Raw genomic sequence first — 24,027 nt, forward strand, 5'->3', positions numbered from 1 at the left:
AAAACAATCTGACCGCTAAAACTCTAAGGAGGGTTAAGAGATTAGAAGACACACTTCTTACACACACATTTACCTACAAAATCAAATCTGCAAACATCTCTTTATTACAACAGAATGTACAGCAATGCAACAAATATAATTTTGTTTCCAGAAAACAGGAAACTTAATGATGGAAGTACAAGAACAAAACAAACAAAAATAGCTGTTCAACAAACAGTCATGAACGTTTTTGTGTTATTACAAACTTTATGTGCAAGTATTTCTTTGCACTTGTTATACTTGCTTGGAGCCACCTTGGAGGGCAGTTCAGGCTGTCTTGACATTTGACAACAGGAAAGCCTCTTACATTCTGTGTGTTTTACAGGTAGGGCCCCCAGCCCAGATACATCTGACAGAGCAGTGTCTCGTCTGTTGCTTCCTGTATGAGGTAGTGGACGTGTCCCTCTATGGACAGAGGCAGACCCAGTACTTTGTTCCTGCTCTTTATTACTCCCTGCAGACGCTGGTCGATTTCACACACATGGGTTTTCGCCTGGAGGAGAAAGAAGGGGGGGGGACATTAATAAGTTATATTAGACACGCACGCTGCTCTAAATGGATGTAAACAAACTTCCAGTAGCAAAATCCACCTCCAAATTGCACACACCTTTTCATTAACTATCTCTCCGGTCTCGTTGGCCTGAGCGTTTGAAAGTCCTTTGGCTTGTTTGCTCCACTCCACCAACGGGTCATGAAGGAAGGTCTTAAGCACACTTACAGGGAACGTTAAAAACAAAAATGTAACTTTAGAAACCTTTTTTAAAAAACAGTAACTATATAACTATACACTCCTTGCTTGGTAAACATACTCTACCCCCTGTCTTTTAAAAACATTATTTCTGTACTCTATTGAGACAAGGTTTGAAGGAATATTATTTATGTTTGTGTACCTCATGAGCGGTTCCCTCTGGTCTCGCATTAGTCTCAGGGTGACCTCACAGGCCTGTCTGAAGAGACCCTCGGTGCCCATGGGCCCCATGGCGTGGACCATGTTCTGGGTCAGACGGAAAGGAACCACCTCGGGGACGTCAAAGGTCTCCCCCTAGTGGAGAGGGAAAGAAGGAGCGGTAGAGAAATGAGGGGAAAGGGCAGGCAACAGGAAAAAGTAGGACGAAACAACAATATCTAGGAATGATTTACGATTTATCTAAATTACTCCCGATTCATTTATATTCAAAGACAATTTGAGACAAAAACAAACTTTGTTGAAGAGGCAGTTGAAGTCGACGTGAACACATTCCCCAGTGAAAGAGTCAAAGAGGATGTTTTCCCCGTGGCGATCCCCCAGACCCAGGATGTAGCCCACCATGGACATCACGGCGGTGGAGCGGCAGTACGCAGAGCGACTGCTGTACCTGCGAACACAAACAGTGAGTGATTACTTCTTATCCCCGGATTTAACCGCAACCTAAATCGATCAACCAACCCCTCCCACATTAAATTAATTACTTTCAATTTAAAAAGGCCAGACGACAAAAGGTTAAGTACAAACAATTATAAATAATGCTCAATTAAATGCCAGACTTAAAAGCTAAAACACAATAAATATTTGGAATTATAACTTCAATAAAGCTCAATTGAAAAGCCAGACTAAAAAGGTCTTAAGATGCTTTTAAAAATACCAACATTCTCTGCTGCTATGAAACTATAAACCCAAACTGGACCCTTATGAAATGTAAAACCATGCAAAACGGTCTACATTTCTATGTCCAGAACTGAAAATGCGGTAACGTACACAGACAAACGCACACTAAAAAAAAAAAAAAAAGAGTTGCAGGTCGGGGTCGTACCAGGATGTGGGGTCGGGGAAGGTCCGGAGGAACCACTCGTGGAATACAGGAAGGTGTCGAACACAAAGCACCTCCTTGTGGATTCGTAGCTTCTCCTCAAAGGGAGCTGTCTTCGGAAGAATAAGCTTCCTGAGCTCTTTACCTGATAAGTAGATACCTAGAACACACATACAAATATGACCAAGATACATGTTTGTTGAAGATGACAATTTGTTTATCTCTACTTTTAGGTTTTACGTGGGAGTATACCTCTCTCTTTATACAGCTTGGTGAGAATGGGTCGAAGACCAGCGGTGTTGTTGACCCATTCGATGATGCCGCACTCCTCATTGAGAGGAATCACAGCGTAGGTTCGGATATGTAGCTCCCTCCGCCTGGATTCAGCATCTTTACGCAGGCACTACACATGCAAACAGAGAGCATGTACACGTGCAATAAATACTGCTGACTTGAGAGTGTGGTAACTCTTTTTACACGCACGCAGTAGACTTAACACAGAGATACTGATTTATTAGGTACAATCTAACAGGATCAACAGCCCTGTCATAAATACATTTTTGGCAGATTTTTACAATTTCAGTTTCTGGTCACACTGTTTAGCATTGAATTGTACTGCATGTTACAATATTGACAGGTGTTACTTCCATCTGGGGACAGATGACTACTACTACTCCTCCATAATAATCAATACAACAAAAAATATTGTACAGTTAGTAAACAAATATCACACACACACACACCTTGTTTATGAGGCAGTTGAACTCCATGAGTCGGCAGTCCTTCCTCAGGTCGTCTTTAGGTTTACACATCATGGTGTAGCTCCGCCCATCTGAACCCTTCAGACTTATCTTCTTAGGCTTCTGTAAGGAGGCCAAGATCTCCACCTTCACACAAACAAAAAAACACACAGGCTAGAGGTACGAGGCATCAACAGTTCAAGATGATTTCTGTGATCATAAAATCTGAATTGCTCAGATAATGCTGCTTTACGACTCTTTGTAACGGTCATTCCTCCTAAAACATTTATGACTGTCAAAATGATCTTCCCCTCTCTCTTACGTTGTCTTCAAACCCGTCCAGGTAAGCCCAGTGTCCGGGGAACGCGTCGTGCTGCGTGTTTGCCCCGCCAGTAGAGGGCAGCGTAGGGATGAGGACCGACTGCAGCGGGATCAGGATCTGGCTGAAGGTCGGCTCCTCCACCAGACGCTTTAGCTGCTTGAAGTGAACGCTCATGCTGAGGGTGGTGCTGTTGCCATCCACCTGAAAGACACATTCACAGAAATATGTATTCAAGGGGATCAAGACATGTTTGTTCAACCAAAGAAAATGTGTCCACATTCACCTCGGAGTATTTTATCGCGAGCTTTTGAAGTACGTGAACTACTACATTTTTATGCTGTGGCTCCACAACCCATTAAAAATCATTATGAACCTATGCATTTATCAAATAAATCGTACCTTAGGGTGCCATGCAAACCAGAAAACCATGGCACGAAGGTAATAAAATGAAATTAGGCTATATCATATTTACACATTTGTCATTTTGAGGTTAAAAAAATTAATCTTTTTAAGATTAACACTTGACAAAGTATAGTTTACATAACCTTCATAACTCTAAAATTGCCAGGGTTTGGAAGGGAACTTTCTATTTTAATTCTATATAATACTTGTGTGTGTGTGTACCGGCTTGTTGCAGAGCTCCAGCAGCTTGTCAGTCAACCTGTTGGCATCTCCAATGAATTTCTCCAGAGACGGTTTGAGACGAATTGCTTTCTTAAGGATCTGATTACAACGGTTCATACGCATCGGGTAGGAAGACTGAAGAACAAAAGACAAATAAAAACACACAGAGTCAGGACTGAATGTGAGGTAATATGTTTTTAGAAAAGCAATGAGTAGACTTGGGAGTTTATGCAGGCATTAAATCATCTGGTCAATCAATCACACAATAAGTATGAGGGATTTGTAATGTTTGCAAAGGGAACTGATCTGACAAAACACATTGTGGCATACACACAGTATAAAGTATACACTTCTCGTAGATTGTGGCTGTGCAGCTATTCAGTGTTTAGGAGTTCTTCACAATGCCTCAAAAGATTTAACTGCAGGCATTCAGCGCACAAGTTCCTGATTATCAAGGCAACAAAAACACACACACACACACACTCCTACCTTGGAGACAGCGGCCATTAGCCACATAGCCTGTTGGGGGTACGCCAGGAAGACTTTGGCCACGATGGTCATGAGGACGGCGAAGACCTCGTCGCTGGAATGGCACACCCTGGAGATGAGCTGGGAGAAGGCTGTGAGGAACTGGTACGGCGCCAAGTTGGCACAGTGCTCGCTCATCACCGTGTTGATTTTGCCCAACTCCTGTCGCATCTGTCTGTCTGCTCGCCCCGCTGTGGTGGAGGGATGTGTGGATAGTGTTCACATATTGTTTTTTTTCTGTCTTCGCTGTTGGGCATAAACTGCTAGTGAGTAGGACAGACACTGGAAGTATCTCATTGCCCTCTGTGTATCTTTATTTAACATTAACAGTCCCTACTGGCTACCCACCTTTCTCACACTCACACACTTTGGCTCCAAAATCCAGCCAGAGAGACAGCATGCGAGGCATGGCCTGGTAGATGTACTGGTTTCCAAACTGCAAGGCTCTGGAGAGGGAGACAACCCAAAATAAATGCATGATAAAGAAACGAATGAGTCCATGGTGGAGTAAAGACTTTGATCATAGACTGAACGGTCTCGGCATCAGAAGTAAGACAAATAACTTACTTTCCAAAGTATGTAACAATATATCGGATGAGGTTCCCTTGTTTCTCCAGCTTGTTATCCGTCACCATTGGCATCACTTTGTCGTAATACTTGGCCAGGTAGAAGTTTCCATCCTCCCACTCAGGCAGAAGGTTGGTCACATCCTAAGAAACGCAACACTTCAAAGCAGGGCTGCAACTAACATTTTATTGCTGAATTTGCTTATTTTTATTAATCAATCAATTATTCAATTGGTCTCAAAAAAAAAAAATGTCCTGAGGGAATTCAGTTTACTATCACGCAAGACACAGAAAAGCAGCAACTTCTTGCAATTGTAATAGCTGGAATAGGATATGTTTGGCATTTGTGCTTCAACTGTGTTTAATCAAAGCCTTTGACTTCCTGCAGCGGTTCATCCCCTCTACAAATATCACGGCTGTTACCTTGTACGCCTTCATGATGGCATTGGACTCAAAGTTGGCTGTCTCCTCCATGAAGCGTCCCACCAGCAGCATGGCCCTGCTCTTGGTCTGGAGGCTGCGAGGGTCCGTCAGTGGCTGATCCTCGGGGAAACACTGGGCCACGCCCTTCTGCAGGACGATCAGGGCCTCGTGTACATCGCCCTGTCGACACACCAAGATTTGTGTGAGTGATTGTGTATGATAATCATATTTTCCTTTAAAAAACAACAACTGAATTGTGAATAGGCAAGCACAAAGTTGGTTAATGATTAATGAGTTTTTAGTTGTAAAGCAGGTGCGAAACAGGGTCAGCTTTACACAACAAATGCTGATTGTGTATTTTAGACAAGGAGGTGCAAACTGTGTTGAAAGGGTCGGTTGTACCTTGGACCAAAGCCACTTGGCCTTCTCGGTGACCAGCTCGGCCAGGTGTGTGTTCTCTGCGTTCAGTAGTGCATTGAAGGCAGTCTGGTGGTGTCCTGCCTTTCTGGCCACGCGGGCACTTTGCAGCCAGCACTCCCCAACCAGCTCTTTGCTCATCGGCCTGCACAGGAAACACGAGGCCTGATTTGTGATGTGCCCTGAACTTGTTCAATTGACAGTTTGCGTCTTAGTCAGCCGCTAAGATCTAAAAGAGGTTAGCGTAGAATAGCATCAGTTATATCAGTTTCTACATGCTTACTGTGGTCCCAGGCTAAGCAGGGCACGGCGGAGGGCCAGGACCGGCTCCTTGGCCCTGAAGGAATTCTGGGTCATCTCCAGTCGATCCGACCAATGAGGAGGCAGATGACTGAGGCTGAGGGCGGCGCATTCCCTCTGTTTCTGCAGCTCAGTAAAACTGTGCTCCAACTCGCTGAGCATGTGGAGCCTAACAAGACACACACACACATACACAAGCTATTGATAGACAACCAGGAAAACGAAAGTTACGGACGTAACTACGGTTCTATGAATCCTGGATGACCGCCAGAGGCAGTGCTTAACACTGGATGTATCCCGTCTCGCGCATGCGCAGGTCGAATATTTATATCAACAAAGTCACGTGTGACCTCGGATGACCACCGTCATCTATAAGTTCCGGTGTCATCCTGAGCTCAGTCCTATGGAATCTTCTCGCGAGTTCACGGGATTCCGAGTGACCAAGAACTCTGGCGGTCATCCAGGATTCATAGAACCGTAGTTACGTCCGTAACTTTCGTTCTATTTCATCCTTACTGACCGCCAGAGGCAGTGCTTAACACTGGATGACTTATACCAAAAGAGTCACGAGGAAGCACAGTAACTACCCCTTATAGCTCCGGCAGAGAAAATTGGCCAAGAACCCTCCCCAGTGGGTGAGGGCCGGCAACGTTAACTCTGTAGTGTTTGGTGAATGTGCTCGGCGATGCCCATGAGGCCGCCGCACATGTATCCCCCACAGGCACACCACTCAGGCTTGCCCTCGGTGTGGAGACACTCTTGGTAGTGACCCTTCACCCCGGATGGCCGAGCGCAGCCGCTCGCCTTGTATGTATCGGCAATGGCCTCCACTATCCAGTGGGACAGGTGCCGTTTTTCCTTTTTCCCTTAAAAAGGAGCACAGCCCTTCTTAGGCTCACCATAACTGACTATGCAGGCGGTGGCTGCCATATAAGCTCTGAGGGCCCACACTGGGCACAGCAGCCTTGACCTCTCCTCTCCCGATGGGGGAGGGGGGGGGGTCAACTTTGCCAGCTGGATAGGCCGGTTTATATGTGACCGTATCCACCCCCTTGGGAGAAACACTGCCTTAGGCCAGAAAGTGACACCCAAGCCATCTGAGTTCCACCTCAGACATGATTCTTCCACTGATAGGGCATGCAGCTCGCCCCCACATTGAGCTGAATTGACAGCAAGGAGAAAACCGTCTTGCTGATAGCCATCTAGGCTCCGCCTGTGCCAGGGGTTCAAAAGGACAAGCATAAGCTGTCCAGTACCAAGGGTAGGTCCCATGCAGGGGAGACCGGCCCTTATCCAGGAGAGACTGTAGAAACTCAGTACAGCAGGCACGGGCGCTGTACTGGGACCTTGTTCTGAGCCGCACACTAGTCGGAGAACAGCTTCCACCTGTTTCTTGTACTGCAGGCAGGTAGACCGCGCACTGGCATTCAGAATAGTCCGTCAGACTGGTTCTATGCAGCCACTCAGCATCCGGTCGGGCCCTCCCGTGACCCCTAATTGAAGGCGGCAGGGATTGGAATGCCAAATCCGACCCTCTAGTTGCGACAGGAGATCCCTCCTGTCGGGAAGAACTCTGACAAGCTTACAGCAAAAGCAGAGGGAATGGTGGAAAGGCATAAAGAAGATCCTCTGGCCACGTGTGAGCCAGGGCATCTTGACCCAGAGGGCTGGTCCTCCGTCAGGGAGACCCAGTGGGGGCAGTGGGTCGACACGTCTGGCTGCAGCCGCCACTCTCCCGGTGGAGGCTTGTAACGGAACAGGAAAACCACAACCTTGTTCCATTCTCCTGGTGGGTACATTGCCCACAGGCTGGTCAGGCGAGGGGCCTCCCAAGTCAGAAGGCCACGGTGATCCCCGTAGCAACTTCTGCAGATCTGGTGCCCCATCGATAGTTCATGGGAAATCACAGCAGAGGTGCTGTCCACCGGACAAGCACATGCTTTCCCTTCAACATGGAAGGAAGTGCTCGAGCGCTAGCTCTAGAACCTGGACCTGCGGTCTTTCAGCAGACAACTGCCCCCAGGCTGTCCCGTTCTGTCACCCTGCACCCGCCTTGAGAGGCAGGTAACTGTTGTGACAATCTCCTGGTGGAATGGAACCGAGCCCCTGGGGCTCGGTTCCTGGGACACTGTTCGCCAGATATGCACTCCCTCCATGGGGATAGTGAATAGATGAATAGACACTGTTTCGATAATATTATTGCCCTGTATCTGTGCCACTTGGCATCCAAGTGAAGGCTGTTCAGCCATCCGCACTGGGGCGACAGACAGGCCCTCATAGGGCCACCCTAATGAAGGTTATGCTCTGAGAAGGGCTCAGGTAGCTCCTCTCCATGTTCACCTTGAGGCCTACCGGGCCACGTGAGAGAAGGCGAGCAGTGTCCTGTGGCGCCTGAAGCCGGGACGGCGCCTAGGTCAGCCAGTCGTCTAAGTACGGCAGTATGTTCACGCCCTGCGATTGCAGGGGGAAAGGACAGCAGTAACACACTGTGGACACCCATGGGGAGATGGGAGAGTCCGAATGGAAGCACCCAGGACTGAAAGTTGTGGTGACGCACCATGGGAACAGGCGTCGATAGACGTGCACCACTCTCCCTTGGAAATCCGCTGATGGGAGAAAGAACCCTGACAGCCGGCCTGGAGACATCTCCTGGCACCCCTGCCGGGGGGGACGGGGACGTAAGTAGGGTTGTATAGGTAGCGGTCCGGCCTCTCAGCAGGACGCCGAGGCCTGTTGCGCTACTAGGGTAAGCTGGAGGCTGAGAAACGGCCTTGTGGGCCAAAAATGGGACCCCTAGGTCTGGGGGTGCAGGCATGTCCCTGCAAAGACCAGAGAACTGCTGCCAGGTCTGGCTAGCTCTAACAGTCCGCTGAAGCGCCTGTACAGCAGCTGACTCGAACAGCTCACCAGGCTCCACTGGGACAGTATGGAGGGTCCTCCTACATGTCTCAGATAGGGGTGACTGCGCCAGCCAAACCTGGCGGCGAGTCTGAACCAGGGTGGACATCATCCATCCACGTTCCCTCGATATGAGCGCAAACGCCTGCAATGAAGCATCACTGAGCAGAAGCGTCGAAGTAGCCCGCTGCAGAGAATCTGCGAGGGAAAGCATGAGGTGGGAGAGGGAGTTGTCGATACGGTGCACAGCGCTGCTGTGTCCTAAGCCCTGGATAGCAGGTCATCTTTGACCCGACATTGGGTCGAGGGCACCTGGCATCGGGCCTCAGAGTCTCCTCAGGGGAAACTGATGGACGCCATAGTCGTCGAACTGGCTGGCATACGTGCAAGGCCAGATTTGCCACCTCCTGCATGGTCTGATGTAAGGCGGGAGAGAGCCCTGGTGTCTCCACCATGCACGCAACTCCCTCAGATATTCCTCGGAGGGAGGAACAGAAAAGGTGGTGAGGGCGGGAAGGTGCCTGAAGAAGGCACTCACGGGTGGATGCTCCAGCTGCTGTGTATGCCCGGCGTGCAAGCGCCATACCAATGACCAGGGTAGGTTGGTCTGGATTCAGCTGCCCTGACAGGGGGAGGTAGACCTCCCGCATCAGGTGTTCCACTTCGGCCAGCCTAGCAGACCTCACTGCTCAAGGCGTGATGCCGCAGGTCCTGCCTGGGTTCTCCCTGCTAGGGCAAGAGGTCAGGGCCGTCCTCCGGCTGAAGAGGAGCTATACAGGTCCTACAGCCGGGAGAGTTGAACATGGCCGCGATTCTGGTGGAACCCTTGTCCCACTAGTTTATGCGGAATTCCCAATCAGTCCGAGCGAGAGCGCTCTGCTGAAGGTTGAGAGAACAGGCAGGGGGCAGTCAGTGGCGAGTGATCCTTCGGACACTCTTCCCTTAGCCAGCCGCTGCGGATATTGGTGACCCACCAGTTAGCCTGAGCGAGAGCACTCTGCAACTGCGGAAACAGGTCAGGCAAAGTCCTTATAGTGAGAGGGGCGAGGACACTCTAAGCCCACTCTCTTCACTAAGATAGTTGCTGCAGATATTAGTGTCCCCCCAGTTAGCTTGAGCGAGAGCACTCTGTTACCGTAAAAACGGACAAAACAGACCACAGTCCGTACAGTGAGAGGGGAGCGAGGACACTCTTCACTAAGATAGTTGCTGCCGATATTGGTGTCCCACCAGTTAGCTTGAGCGAGAGCACTCTGCCACTGTGGAAACAGGTCAGGCAAAGTCCTTATAGTGAGAGGGGCGAGGACACTCTTCACTAAACTAGTTGCTGCCGATATTGGTGTCCCACCAGTTAGCTTGAGCGAGAGCACTCTGCTACTGTGAAAAACGGACAAAAAGAACACAGTCCTTACAGTGAGAGGGGAGCGAGGACACTCTTCACTAAGACAGCTGCTGCAGATATTGGTGTCCCACCAGTTAGCTTGAGCGAGAGCACTCTGCTACTGTGAAAACGGACAAAAAAACCCACAGTCCTTACAGTGCGAGGACACTCCACTTGGACAGGCGCTGTAACTCTTGGTGTGCTACCAGTTAGCCTGAGCGAGGGCACTCTGCTAACTGATATCCGCTACCGATATGTCCATAATGTTTACAACAATCAATGGACACACCGAGTATTAGCTTCTAGTTAGCCGGAGCGAACTCGACAGCCGTAATGCGTCAAAACCATCCATGGGCACAACCTCAATGCTGATTTAGTACAACTAGCATTCACCGAGTTAGCCTGAGCGAGCACATTCCGCTAACTGTGATCGTTGTAATGCTACAAAGTTGATGGCCACAGCCCCAGTACCAGCTTTGTTTATCTAGTTTCCCACTGAGTTAACCTGAGCGAGGACGCTCTGTTAACTGTGACAGCCGTAAGGATACAAAGTTGCTGGACGCAGTCCCAGTCTCAGCTTTTGTTTAGCTAGTTTCCCACTGAGTTAACCTGAGCGAGGACGCTCTGTTAACTGTGACAGCTGTAAGGATACAAAGTTGATGGCTACAGCCCCAGTATCAGCTTTGTTTAGCTAGTTTTCCACTGAGTTAACCTGAGCGAGGACGCTCTGTTAACTGTGACAGCCGTAAGGATACAAAGTTGATGGACGCAGTCCCAGTATCAGCTCTGTTTAGCTAGTTTCCCACTGAGTTAACCTGAGCGAGGACGCTCTGTTAACTGTGACAGCTCTGTTAACTGTGACAGCCGTAAGGATACAAAGTTGATGGACGCAGTCCCAGTATCAGCTTTTGTTTTAGCTAGTTTCCCACTGAGTTAACCTGAGCGAGGACGCTCTGTTAACTGTGACAGCTGTAAGGATACAAAGTTGATGGCTACAGCCCCAGTATCAGCTTTGTTTAGCTAGCCAGCTAGCATCCAAGTTAGCCTGAGTGAAGACACTGCTAACTGCGAATTACGTCAGATGTAAAGATTAAATCTCCATGTACACAACGCCAATGCGGACTAGTGTCTCACAAAGTTTGCCTGAGCAGGAACACTCTGCTAACTGTGATAGCCGTAACACTGTGAAGGGCGGGCCGACAGCGTAATTCTACGCTCTCGTTAGCGCGCCACTCGATTACTAGAGCGGAAGCGCTCTGCCAACCGTGGAACAAACAACTGTTATAGAAAACAATGTTAATCGATCTTACCGATTGCTGTCATCACGACTTAGCTGACCCTTATCAGACTGGTGACGACCGATGATAGGGGCGGCCACCAGTCCGGGGCTCGATGTCCGAACGGCGAACACACCGTTCCCTCCGAAGAGGGACAGCTCGTCGCAGCCTTTGGAGGGCGAGAGAACCGCAACTCCGACCGGTAGTCACAAGGCTACAGCGACGAGCTCTAATATGTCTTGATCGTAGACACATCCTTGTTTAAGCTACCATGGTAGCTAACCTGCGTCGCGAGAAGAAAAAAAGGACTGAGCTCAGGATGACACCGGAACTTATAGATGACGGTGGTCATCCGAGGTCACACGTGACTTTGTTGATATAAATATTCGACCTGCGCATGCGCGAGACGGGATACATCCAGTGTTAAGCACTGCCTCTGGCGGTCAGTAAGGATGAAATAGAACTAATAATGGCACGCAAAACGTAACACACACAGACCTGACGATGTACTCGTATCCTCTCTGGTAGGTGCCACACTCGTAACTGGCTGCAGACAGAGGGACGACCTGTTCCTTCCTCACCAGCTTCAGCTTCTCATAGAAAGTCTCGGCATCCGGCTTCTTAGCCGACAGCAGTAACTGGCCAAGCCGTACGCCCCAGGTGTTGGACGGGCGGTCTGCAGACACAATGGTAGTGCAAAACGTAAGTCATTAACTGTTGTGTTTCACGAGATATCACAATAGACAGTTCAATATGTTGCAGGTTTCATCGATAAGCTGTGTATTTTATTACCTGAATCCAAATAATCTTCCAGCAGGTCCCATTGTCCGAGCTTCCAGGCCGCCTCCACTCTGTAGGTGTTCAGCTCCGACTTCCACTGGTGCCTTAATATGTGCAGACACAGCTATATTCAGTGGATCTTAACTGACATACATGTTATCTCAGTATAAAATACAAAAAAAACCATCAAGACCTTCTCCACCTACAGTTAAAGTGGATTTAACTTGAATTAAAACTAAACTTCAGTGAGTATAGGAGATGCTATAATGTACAATTTGTGTATGTCTGTGTCTCACTTGCTGGCCAGTACTCCATTGACCTGAGTGATGACTGTTGACAGCTGTCCCAGGCCGAGCATAGAGGTCATCACCCCGTGATAGTGACCAATCTATACACAAGAGGGATAATAATGAAATATGGAAAGCATTACAGAAAGATGCAACAGTGTAACAAATAAGAGCTGACAACACCCTGTTATCTTTTATCCTGATATAAGCGATAATATATATAGTGGCCACTTCTCTCTTATATAGTATTGCTCTGAACCTTTTTTTTGTCGTTACAAGGAAAGTTAAGAAACAGAATAAAAGGCAGAAACAGCAAAGCAACTAAACATGGTACTGTGTGTGTGTGTGTGTGTGTGTGTGCGTGTACCTGGTCCGACTCCAGCTGTATGGCCCGGTCATAGCAGGCGGTTGCGTCTCGGAGCAGGCCGATGCTCTCGTGCTCCAGTATCTGCTCACGCAGCGACGGCTCCTCCCTCCTCAGGGCGTTGACCCCCCTCACTCCATCGGGCTCATGCATGGCAGCGTACAGAGTCTGCAGCAGCCATTCATACAAAATATATTTCAGAGAGCTGCAACTTCCACTTAACGAGGGATAATTCAACATTATTGTTCCACTCCTACCCTCAACCACACCTTTTGTCAAACTTGGTGACACATTTGTTATTTACTTATAAAGATGAGCTTAGTAATCTATCAGCAAGGATGTGTTCTTCTAAGTAACCAGTAAAAAAAAAATCCATTGAACTGACCTGCAGGAAGGTGAGATGGTCCTGGATGTTCTCTTTGTTTTCTGAGATGTGTGCTTCAAAGTGCATGAGGGCGCGAGTGTACGCTTTGGATCGTAGAGAAGCCTTGGCCAGAACGTCCTGTGGAATACCCTTTAAGAAGGCCACCACATGCTGGTACTCGCCGCTCTCTGCAATACAAACATTTGAGCGTATGAGTTCATCGTGCAGGTCAGTGAACAACAAGGATGCACGCAATTACAATCAGTTCATCGAAAACGAAGGCGGCAATATTCCTGAACTCATCATGAAGTACATTTTCCTGTAAATAATTGTGTGTTCTGTTGTCAATGAGTTAGGCGACACAGGACTCAACTTAAGCCCACTGATTTAATAAACGGGGTCAATAACTTAAAAGGTATTTTACTGTAACTGATGTGTTTCAACACAGCGGCGAAAAACCTAGACGCCAGAGATTTGAGCATCGGGTGTCTCTCACCGTTGGGTTTGGGTTTGGAGTAGAGGATGTGGCGGCTCCACTGTGTGAGGTGAGACAACATGCTGAACACGGTCTGAGTGCTGAGCTGCGATAGGCTGGAGGCCGTCTCCTGACCAAGCCCCCCTCCTCGTCCATCCTCCGCTGTCAGCACGGCCATTATCTCCTCCGTTACCTGGAAGGAGGCGTGTTATTATTAATGCCAAAAATAAAACAAAAGCCAAAAACCTGGATCAACAGCTTTCGGGAGAAATACGGTCCTCACCTCCTGTTGCTCTGCAGGTGTGCAGCCCAGCAGCATGTGCAGCAGGATGTGGGGCAGCAGGTAGATTGTCACCTTGTAGTCGTGTTTGATGATGAAACTGCAGCAGGTGAACACTCGGCTGGCCAGCTCATGTCTCACCTAAGACACATAAAACGTGTGTTTGTTGGTCTCAATGTGCTTGAAACCGTTCCATGATCAATGAGTCGCGTGTATCTGTTTGGCTCTGCAGAAATGAACGATTAACCAGCTAACCTTGCTGATGAGGTATCCGGCCCAGGTGGCTGACCAATCAGAGAATTTGCTGCCTCTCTCGCTTAAGTACACTGGCTTCTTCAGTTTGGACCAGTTCACCTCCTTCCGACTGCTCTTATACCTGAAGATAGAGAGGGAGGAGAGATCGGGTAAGAACAAGGACAAAAAATAAATAAGGGATTTGATATCTAAATTACGTGCGAGACAATTACACGACAGGATCGGAACGTGTACGAGCTGCAAGTATATGCGTGTATAAATGTGAATACCTGCTGTTGAGGTGTGGTTCCAGTATTTCTTGAATCTGCTCTGGGAATCTCCTCCACAGACGGCGCCCCGGTGAGTCGGTTCGACCCTCACGACACTCAAAGATGGACAGCAGCTCCTACAGGACATCGACACAAACACATATTACAGACAAGACCATACATTAAACTGAAGGATTCTGTCTGTATGAATGTGTGTGCTTCGACTTTTTTGACAACTTTTTAGCCGATCAACTTCACTCAGGTATATTTCTGAGGACCCGAGGAAGTGCGAGTACCTGAATTGCATAGGCAGCAGAGTCCTGTGCTCTCACATCATCAGCGTAAGCCAGAAAAGTTCTGGTCAGTTCAGTCAGCAGGTCGTAGGCGAAGTTGGGATCATCAACTCCACTCTGTTCACAGAAAAATATACCGTCTCCAAATGCAGACTTTTACTTAAGTGTGTTGGAAATATTGCCATAGTTATAAGCTACCTACTGTATATATATATTTTATACATGCACAGCGCTGGGCTTTTGTCTTGCTTACCACAAAGGTGTTGCGGTCGCCGTGGGTCTGAGTGTGTGACAGATCCAGACGTCCAGGATCCACGGCCCCCAGCTCCCCCAGACACTCCCCGCAGAGCAGCCGGGCCTCTGGGGACGAGTCCTGGCAGCCCTTCAGCAGCACCGACACCAAGCTGGAGATGACCGGCTCCACCGCTTCACTCGCACAAACCTGCCGCAGCAGCCACTCCTGCAGTCCACAACATATTTATGGTACGCTTTATGCTGGACTCTGGTCCTTTCAGAGGTAGTCGTCTAACAGTCTGCGTGTGCGTTGGTGTACCTGCTTGCTGTGCATCATGTCCCTGAGGCTGGTCAGCGCATGAATCCTGACGTCGACGTTTTCATGCTGCACGGCCCTCATGGAGAGCTGCAGCGCTGCGGCCAGGTCACTGCTGCTGGCTGTCAGCTGGATGGAATCAGAGTGCATTACCATTTAGTGCACAGTCTTCTGTTTAACCACGATATATCAATCAATAACCCTCGTCGCCATCTGCATTGACTCCATCATCGTGAGCATCCTGTTGTCCATACGGACCTTCTTGTAGTTCTGCAGAACAGTGTGGATGTCTTTCAGCTCTGGGTGGTCGGGCAGGAAGTAAATCTCATGGAGGTAGTCGTTGACCTCTTCCCTGTGGGAGTTTGTAAAATGTTGATTTAACATGAAATTGTGTCCGTTTTTTTCACTTCGTATGTATGTTTTAGATGTGTAACTTTCTGCAGAGGACCAGCTTGGTCATTTTTGTTTTATTTGTTTATGTGCGTGTCACCTGTTGTCAAGTATCAGGAAGCGGATGATGGCAGCAGTTTCTTTGGGCTGCAGTGGGATCAGGGGCAGGAGTGCAACGATAACATGACTCAGCAGAGGGCCCAAGTGTGCCGGCTCCACGCTCCTCACAAAACACTCCCACGTCCTGTCCACACAGGAGGAAGCAATTAACACGCAGAAGCAGAAGCAGAAGCTCTTGAGCTAATCACACAGGATTGTGGCGTGAATGAGCAGACAAAGAGAGCTCAATTGTTCAAAGTTCTATCAAATATGCAATCATGTTAGAAATCGCCTTTTTCTGGTCAGTGGTTCAGCTATCTCTAGCAACCTTCTCATACGCCTTAACCTTGGCTGGTGAGGGAAGCTGAATAACAGAAGCAGAATACAACAGATATGCAGTTTCCTTGGGACCTAAATAAAGGTGAGTTTGTGTACTGACTGGCAGCAGAGCAGAGGGAAGTCCTCTCTGTATCGGAGGCCCGTGCGGAGCGTCGTCATCATCTTTACTCTGACAGAGCTGATGTGTTTGGAGCCCATCAGCCGCATTAGAGCCATGACACTGGTCAATGCCTGTCCAAAAAAACAAACAGGCAAACTCTTTCATTTTACACTATGCAAGCTGAGCAGAGTCACAGTGGACAAACAACAGCATTTACCAAATCAGATTGCTGTGAACGATATTGACTTCAATTGGTAGCTCTGTGAACTCTCTGACTGAAACAATACATTTTCAAATATCTAATTAGTTGTGGGGCGCGGATCACACACAAACTTCTTGCGGTCCTTCTCTCCTGCGCTGGAGCTGAGCAGCTGCATGTTAAAGAAGGCAAGAATTCCCAGCAGCTTCGGCTGCAGGTAGTCCGCCTGTCACACAATGACCAAAGGAGGAAACATTTTAAAAAGAGAGGCGATTGTTGATTACTAATTATATAATAATCATTTGCTATATGTAGTTTTATTTTAAATGTCATGTGCATGTAAAGTTGTTTACCAGAGTCTAAAAAGATCTCTAAAAAAAGTGCTTTGTTTGTTTGATCTGAAGTATAATAAATGCATTGTAGTTTGTTTCAAAAGCCTTTGGAGCCGAGTGACACTGTCTGTTATAGTTTCACAGCATGTCTCTATTACTTTGTATTTCGTGAAAAGTACACGATAAAGCTGTAATAGCACATTCCACTCTGACACGTACCATGCGTTCTGGGATGGTGATGTCTCGGGGACCCTGGTACGGGTCATCATTGGACGCAAAGGAAGCCAGGATAGCCAGACCATTAAACACCTACAAAGAAACGTAAAGGAACAATAACTAGTTTTACGTAATTCATTACCGACATGTATGCACTCAAGAATATATACTGAAAAAGACTTGCGTACGTGTGTGTGTTTGTGTCGACCTGTTGGTAGTGCTCTCCCAGGCGCAGCAGCAGCTCGTTGTGAAGACCCTGGAAGTCTTGCCTTAGCAGAGAGCCCAGTTCAATCTCCGTCTCACTCTGAGAGAACAGTAGGAAAAGAAATATGCATCAGTCTGGTAATCCAATTGTTTACTATGGACAACAACCATTACTTTATTATCAGCAAAATGTCTTTTAGCCACCTAAGACGCTATATTTTCACCACTTTACCTGGCCGTCAAACAGCCCTTTACGACGGGGAACTCAAGTCATTACATCCATCTACGCTCTCTTCAAAGCCACAGACTAGTTGCTCTGTTGTCTCTACTGTAGGGTAATATTTTGAATACCTGCAGGTAGTGGAAAGCCCTCTCCAGCTCTTCTTTAGTGCAGGAACAGACCAGATGGCTGAAGATGTACTTGAAGTTGTTGATCAGAATCTCTCTCCTGTTTGCCTTCAGCTCATTGGCCAGGGTACGGATGAGGGCGGAGCCAGTCGAGCTCGCTTTGGCTGCCAGGTAGGGCAAGAGCACCTGGAGGGTCCTCTGTATTGACAAGTATCAAGCATACATGCTCAGAAACACGCATGTACATATACATATACATAATACAGTATCAATGTACTATCACAACACACTGTAGACTGTATGAACAGTTTACTTTTGTGTGGTTAAAGTACGTGCATGACATACAGTGAGGAAGCGGTGGAGGTCCGGGAAATCAAAAGCGTGTGCGATCTGAGCCAGGATGTCCAGAGCAAGCTCTCTCTGATTGGCTGATTCGCTGCCCTGATCCGGTGTGCTCCGCAAGGCCGACGCGTAACGAGAATGCAGCGACTCCACCAGGAACTAAACACACAGAAGAAAGAAATAACTAGTTAAATCCAGCACGTCCCTGCATCTCTGAGACGCTGCACACAGATCCAATTCTGTTGACGTAAAAAACGAATTAATCTCAGTGCAATTCAGCGTGACAATCAGGAAAGAATACACTTCTCAAATAACTCTCCACCTACAGATGCACACAATCGTTTGGAGTCCTTGTTACGCTACAACCAGTACCATCGTACTAATTGAACAGAAACACTGATTGGAAAACAAAAGCATTACAGCAAGCTCTGCTGCACGTTTTTTAAACAAAATGACAATATCATTGTTTATAGATCTCATTATTATTCATAGCATTATGGACTGAGAATCTATACATTTCTCCATGAGCATCGGCTTATAGCCCAGATTTATGAGAGCAGCATGAAAGATTTTTATACCTGGCAAATTGGGTTCTTGTACTGACTGAAGAGGGTTTGAAGTTTAAGACCTTTGGCAGTGGCCAGGGCTCTGATCTGAACGTAAGCCGCTACAGACACCGGGGACGACTTGGACAGCAGACAGTGGAGCAGCCGCAGCAGAGAGAACGACACCAAACTACCCTGAGACGCTCTGTCAGGAGAGGAGAGAGGTGAACTAACGGCAACCAAAACTATTGTCAATACAAACAGAATGAAAGATGTAATGTACAATAACAATGACACAGTAAACATGCTGCAGAACAACTTGAAACTATCCAAACGCAGAATTGAAGATGAGAAAACGATGACGGGAACGTTGCTAGCATTATGCCGGCTTAGTTTATGCCACTTTGAGTGGTCCGCACGCAGCTGGTGGTGCTATTCTGTTCTCTAGAGGGAAGACACCCGTACCTGCCGATCTCTCCGGTGGTGAGGATCAGAGTGTTGCGCAGGTCGTCGTCTCTGTTGAGTTTAGCGTTGTTGAACGCCTCTTTAAGACGGCTGACCAGTAGCTTAGATAGCAAGAAGAAACAGACATCATCAACCTCACCACCATTTTCAGAAATAAAAAAGTATGCATCTACAAATCATAGTCCCCAAAAGGCCAGTTCTAAAATGTATGAACCAAGTAAAAATGGAAAACCTTTCCCCTCCTTGACTTTTTCCCTTAACTACATTCAATATTTTATGATGTTTTGTCTTACAATAACACGCTTATAATGAAAATGTTTTTTTTTTAGACATTAGAGTCTTACAGCTGGGACTGTACCTCACTCAGAGAGCCCTGCTCGGAGTTGCTGCTGGTCTCTGTTAGCAGGAAACGCACCGATCGGCTGAAACGTGTTCTGACCGCTGGATCCGAGTCCTCCATCAGACCAATAAGAGCACAGAGAACTGCCTGGGAGTCGCTTTCTCCAGCAACCAGTTTGACATGCTGGCAGAGGTGAGGCAAAGCTTCGAGGAAAGCTAAGAAAGTGACAAAAATAAGTAAATAACCTGAATGAAATAATGCAATGTAATGTATTGCATATTTAATTAATGTAGAATCTTTTAGGCTTTCTTGTAAAAGCTCATTATTGAAGCAAACATCACACAATACCTTGTTTAACACTACTTGGAGATTGCTGTTCGAGCAGTGGCAGGAAGGGTCTGACAACAGTAGCCCCGAGGGATGGAGAAGTATTCCCAGAATGCTCTGCTGCAAGGCTGAGTTGGTGGCAGAGGATCTCATGAAGACAAGTGGAATCTGTGTGGGTGTCACTAAGCTGGGAGAGATCTGATTGGATACAGGTCAGCTGACCGATTATCCTGGCAAGCTCCTTCTTCACCTGCTCCGAGCCGTCCCCTATCCTGGGACTGCAAATGGTCAAAATGTGCAACATGAACATGATGGAAAACAAAGTTTAAAACACTTAAAATCAGCACAAAATCACGAAAGAATGACAAAACAATGGCACTTGGGCAAGTGGCAATGGTCATATTTGCGATTGTGTGCATATTGTTTATACATATACACGTGTGCGTACAGCAGAGAAGTGCTGATGAGGTTTTGGTGCGAGTTTCCAAGGTGGTGAAGAAGAAGAGGGAAGGCCCTGACTGCCGCCGCTCTCCTCACGTCATCTGGACTCAGCAGCGTCTTGGACAACACGCACACCCGCCACGTATCACACACGCCACGACGCAGAAGGGCCAGCAGTGACACACAGTCCGCCTGGATCTCAAACGCTGGAACGACACGTCAAGTTTGACGTCACAATGGAAAGAGGCTGCTAAAAGTATTCTGCAGCAATTGTGAAACATCTTTACAAATATTTAGCTCTGAATTCACCAAAACAGATACAGCTACGGGTGACCAGAGACGCCATCACAAATTTCATTTTAGTGAGATGTTTCTGAGTCGTGATGCAGGATAAACACTCACAGTAACAGAAGCTGAGTCTATTAGCTAAGACCGGCAGCCAGGAGGGGAACCCTGAACTCTTGTAGGCGGAGACGGACTTGTTCTCACACACCCAGGGAAGAGACAGCAGAGCACACACTCGCCGCTGGAGCCCGTCCTCGCTGTTGCTGTTCACTACACACACACGGAGATGAAAACAGATGGAGATCAATGAACTGTACTCAAAAGGATGTGCTTCGGGGTTGATTTCTGCCATATACTTTTACATTCATTCGTAGGGAATAATCTAAATAACTGACAATATTCTTTTGAGGGGACAAATGGTAGAAAAATAACAACTAAAAAGCATAGGAACAGGATGTATAATGAGTGTACATATCCTTACTTGTCAGGTAGAGGACAGAGTCCAGGACCCTAACAGTAGTCCGGAAAGCAGACTGAAAGTAGCTGTGGTTTGAGTCGGGTTGAGGACCCCCGTCTAACACCGACTGACAGCTCTTCAGCGCCCTGCCCAGAGTCTCAGAGGGCACCCAGAGGAGAGCAGAAGGACTGTCAACAACGAGCCAGAGAAAGAAAGAGTATAATAAGCTCAGTGAGAGAAGAAATGTCACAAAACTCCAGCAACGTAACTTATTCTTACACTGGAGAGTCAGTATTGAAGTTATGTAGTAGGAGGGCTGGAGTGGCAGCAGGTGTAAATGTCTGTGTACTACCTGGTTGGAGAGGAGAAGAGGGCTGCCAGGTGGAGGATGAGGGCCAGACCCTCCAGAGCGCACAGAGTGAGTTTGGTTTCAGGACCGTCAGAGTTCAAGAAAGTCAGCAGCTCCTCCAGACGACTGTTCACCGCAGCCCAAACCTCACTGCTAACACGCATGTCCACCTCCCTTAAGACACGGATACACATCATTTAAGTCAAAAACATTTGTGACACACGTAAAAGAATTGAACATATGACAACATCTTTCACACCACTGCACTACTTACTACTTCACAGAACACAGCTGTGAATGTTTATGAACTTACGCTGCTGATGTTTTTGTTGTTTTGCAGACTGACTTGGTGGCAGATTTGCAGGATTTCTTGGCAGCAGTCTCTCCGTCTCTTGACTTCTGAGTCACCGCGGCCGTCTCAGCCTTTAGTGCGGCTCGGAGAAACCCCTCCGCACACTGTGAAACACAAGCAGCACAGATATGTGAGGAGGGCGAGAGAGAAAAGACGTGACCATGGTTCTAACAGCAAGAGAGAGATATTTCAAAAAAAAAAAGAAAAAGGATTGTGAACAGAATCATACTTCAGCCTGAGCTTCTGTTCCGACGGTGCGTGCCAGCGTCCTGCAGACCTCGGTGACTCGCTGCCTTCTTAACAATGCGGCACTTTCATAAACTACGGCGACGGACAGCAAGAAGCTGAACAGCAAGCAGAGTGATTCGGTAACCTCCGACCCCAGTTTGACGTCGGAGCCCCCGAGAGCACAAACACACTCGAACATCTGCGAGAGATGGATGGGCTCAAAGCGTGAGTGAGAGACACCAGACCACTGAAACACACAGCGAGTCAGGTGCAGCAGCTCTCCTTCATACGGATGCTTCTCATCTAAGTTTGTGTTTGTTGTGTTCGTGTAGGAATGCGTTTCCAGCAAGTGGAGGTAGGCCGTGAAGAACTCGTGGCCCAGCATCTCATGAAACCCTCCCAGCTCCACAAGTCGACTCAGCATCGCCATGGAGCGCTTCCTCAACCTGGTGTTGCCATTGGCGAGGAAGGAGCAAGCAGTCTCCCAGGCCACACTGACGTCACGGCGGGAGAGGACTCCCCGCAGTACGTCGGTTACGGTACCGATTGTCACGGCGCTCAGCGACTCCAGGGCAGCCGACGAGGAGAGAACCAGAGGAGAGGCGGTGAGGTACGAGGAGGCACGACCGGGGGAGATACCGAAACGCTCGAGAGTTACAGGCCACCGGCTCCGATTGTGAATGTCCAAAGTGTGTCCGCTTCCTGCCAGTGTGCAAATGTGAGTGTACAGGATGTCGCTGAGGTCCTGGGCCAAAGAAATGAGCTCCTGAGTGAGGTGGCTGAAGATGAACGGCGCCCTGGCTCTCACAGTGTGAAGCAAAGAGCACAACACGGCAGAGACCCGCCCGTGGATGACGTCACAGTCTGGAGCTGCTGCCACACGAAGCAAACGAACAGCCACCCAGTTACTGAAGTCTGAATCAAGGGAGGAATGAGGAGGCATCAGAGGTTGAAAAGAAAAGCACAAAATAATAACAACACAGATAATAATTGAACATTTTTGACTTGTTTAACTTCTTGTACCAGTACAGCTCTGTGTGGTGTCTGGGTACTGCGATGGCTGGCAGGCAGGGTTGGTGAACATCAGAGACGAGGATTTGATTATATGCTGCACAAAGTCCAGCAGCATCACACAGGCTGGCTCTGAACTGGACTTCTTACTCAGCCCGAGAGCAACTGGAAGAACACAGATTTGATTAACACAACTGGTTCACAACCTGGGGATCAAGAACCTTCCCCTGATTGGTTACAAGATCAATCTGAAAAGTCACAGTACGATGAAAGGGTTAGAAGAGCCGGAAGCACATACTTATGCTACATAAAATTACCTTTTTTGGATTAATAGTTGTTGGTGCAACCCCAAACTAGGCAAGAATAATACGAGGAGTCAGACTGTTACATTCTTGATCATTCATTGCCAAATAGGGAGGCCTAAGCTGGACTTCTGGGAGAGCACAGGCCAAAAAAAACAAACAGCAACAACAAACAAACCAAACAGCCGTGGTCGGTCGGGATTATGATACAAAACAGCTATTACGACAAAAAACAAATGCAACAGTATAGATATTACCTTTCTGACATGTAAGTGGCAACAGCATACAACTCACCTATGAACTAATTTTGACAACAAAGACATAGCAAAATTGTGGCAAGAGGAAAAGGACATTAAAAAAAACTCAAATATTGAAAAGATAAGAGTACAAGCAAGATTGGTTGACCAGACATTGCATAAACATCTGCCAGTTTCCACTAAATAATGACCACTAACACATTTATAGCTCCAACAAGCTGTTATTCAGTGTGGCTTTGTGGCACAAGGCAGTAAAACTGCCTGTGCCAAAGCACACTGTATATTATCCATCGGGCTTAATCATAACTAGAAAATTCCTAAAGAAATTGACAGTGTGGCTTCTACTGCCCGAAGAAATCGCAATATATACACACGCCAATGTTACAGACAATATAATATACAGTGTGCTTTGGCACAGGCAGTTTTTTTACTGCCTTGTGCCACAAAGCCACACTGAATCTAACATTGGCGTGTGTATATATTGCGATTTCTGCGGGCAGTAGAAGCCACCACTGTCAAAATGTATTTAGGAATTTTCTAGTTTAGCACTGCACTGTCAGGTGTGTCTGTTATTGTGTCCACCCCCTGCACGTGCTGGAGATTCCTGGAGACTCACCGGCATCCACGTCCGTCAGTATCCGGTCGATGAACTGACAGAGGATCTGTCGCGGTTTCTGCACCGCCTGGTCGTACTCAGCCGCGCTGGCGCTGCAAACACCAACACAGTGTAACGTTAGCGGTGTTTATGGCTTAGCTTAGCCAACTTTTAGCCCGTTACTCACCTCGCTAGCTCCTGCAGAGCAGGTATCATGGCTGACATCTCCAGTCCTTCCATATTTACAGTCTCTTGGTGTGTCGCTACTTGAACAAGCAACTTCTTCAGGTAACGTGCTTTTTAACC

General features: G+C 47.7%; 1 protein-coding gene across 1 annotated transcript; it reads right to left on the reverse strand.

The window, feature by feature from the left end:
- Nucleotides 1–81: 81 nt before the first annotated feature.
- atr (ATR checkpoint kinase) lies at nucleotides 82–24,012 on the reverse strand. The gene is made up of 48 exons (XM_079285991.1): nucleotides 23,909–24,012; nucleotides 23,743–23,834; nucleotides 22,580–22,732; nucleotides 21,558–22,471; nucleotides 21,290–21,432; nucleotides 20,980–21,150; nucleotides 20,652–20,815; nucleotides 20,288–20,440; nucleotides 19,893–20,091; nucleotides 19,466–19,722; nucleotides 19,136–19,332; nucleotides 18,778–18,878; nucleotides 18,346–18,517; nucleotides 17,771–17,926; nucleotides 17,429–17,623; nucleotides 17,082–17,177; nucleotides 16,877–16,966; nucleotides 16,456–16,551; nucleotides 16,127–16,257; nucleotides 15,689–15,832; nucleotides 15,457–15,550; nucleotides 15,202–15,327; nucleotides 14,902–15,108; nucleotides 14,652–14,765; nucleotides 14,377–14,492; nucleotides 14,108–14,228; nucleotides 13,856–13,993; nucleotides 13,594–13,765; nucleotides 13,119–13,285; nucleotides 12,737–12,901; nucleotides 12,379–12,470; nucleotides 12,095–12,186; nucleotides 11,801–11,978; nucleotides 5,730–5,915; nucleotides 5,432–5,591; nucleotides 5,030–5,209; nucleotides 4,608–4,750; nucleotides 4,389–4,486; nucleotides 4,002–4,231; nucleotides 3,513–3,647; nucleotides 2,889–3,089; nucleotides 2,570–2,713; nucleotides 2,079–2,229; nucleotides 1,830–1,986; nucleotides 1,241–1,394; nucleotides 930–1,081; nucleotides 647–752; nucleotides 82–532 (listed from the first exon to the last, which is right to left on the reverse strand). Exons 1-48 carry the CDS (start codon nucleotides 23,959–23,961, stop codon nucleotides 359–361), a joined length of 7,830 nt encoding a protein of 2,609 aa, XP_079142117.1. The 5' UTR covers nucleotides 23,962–24,012; the 3' UTR covers nucleotides 82–358.
- Nucleotides 24,013–24,027: the final 15 nt, after the last annotated feature.

Source organism: Melanostigma gelatinosum (genome assembly GCF_949748355.1).
Source record: "Melanostigma gelatinosum genome assembly, chromosome: 16".
Classification (NCBI taxonomy): Eukaryota; Metazoa; Chordata; class Actinopteri; order Perciformes; family Zoarcidae; genus Melanostigma; species Melanostigma gelatinosum.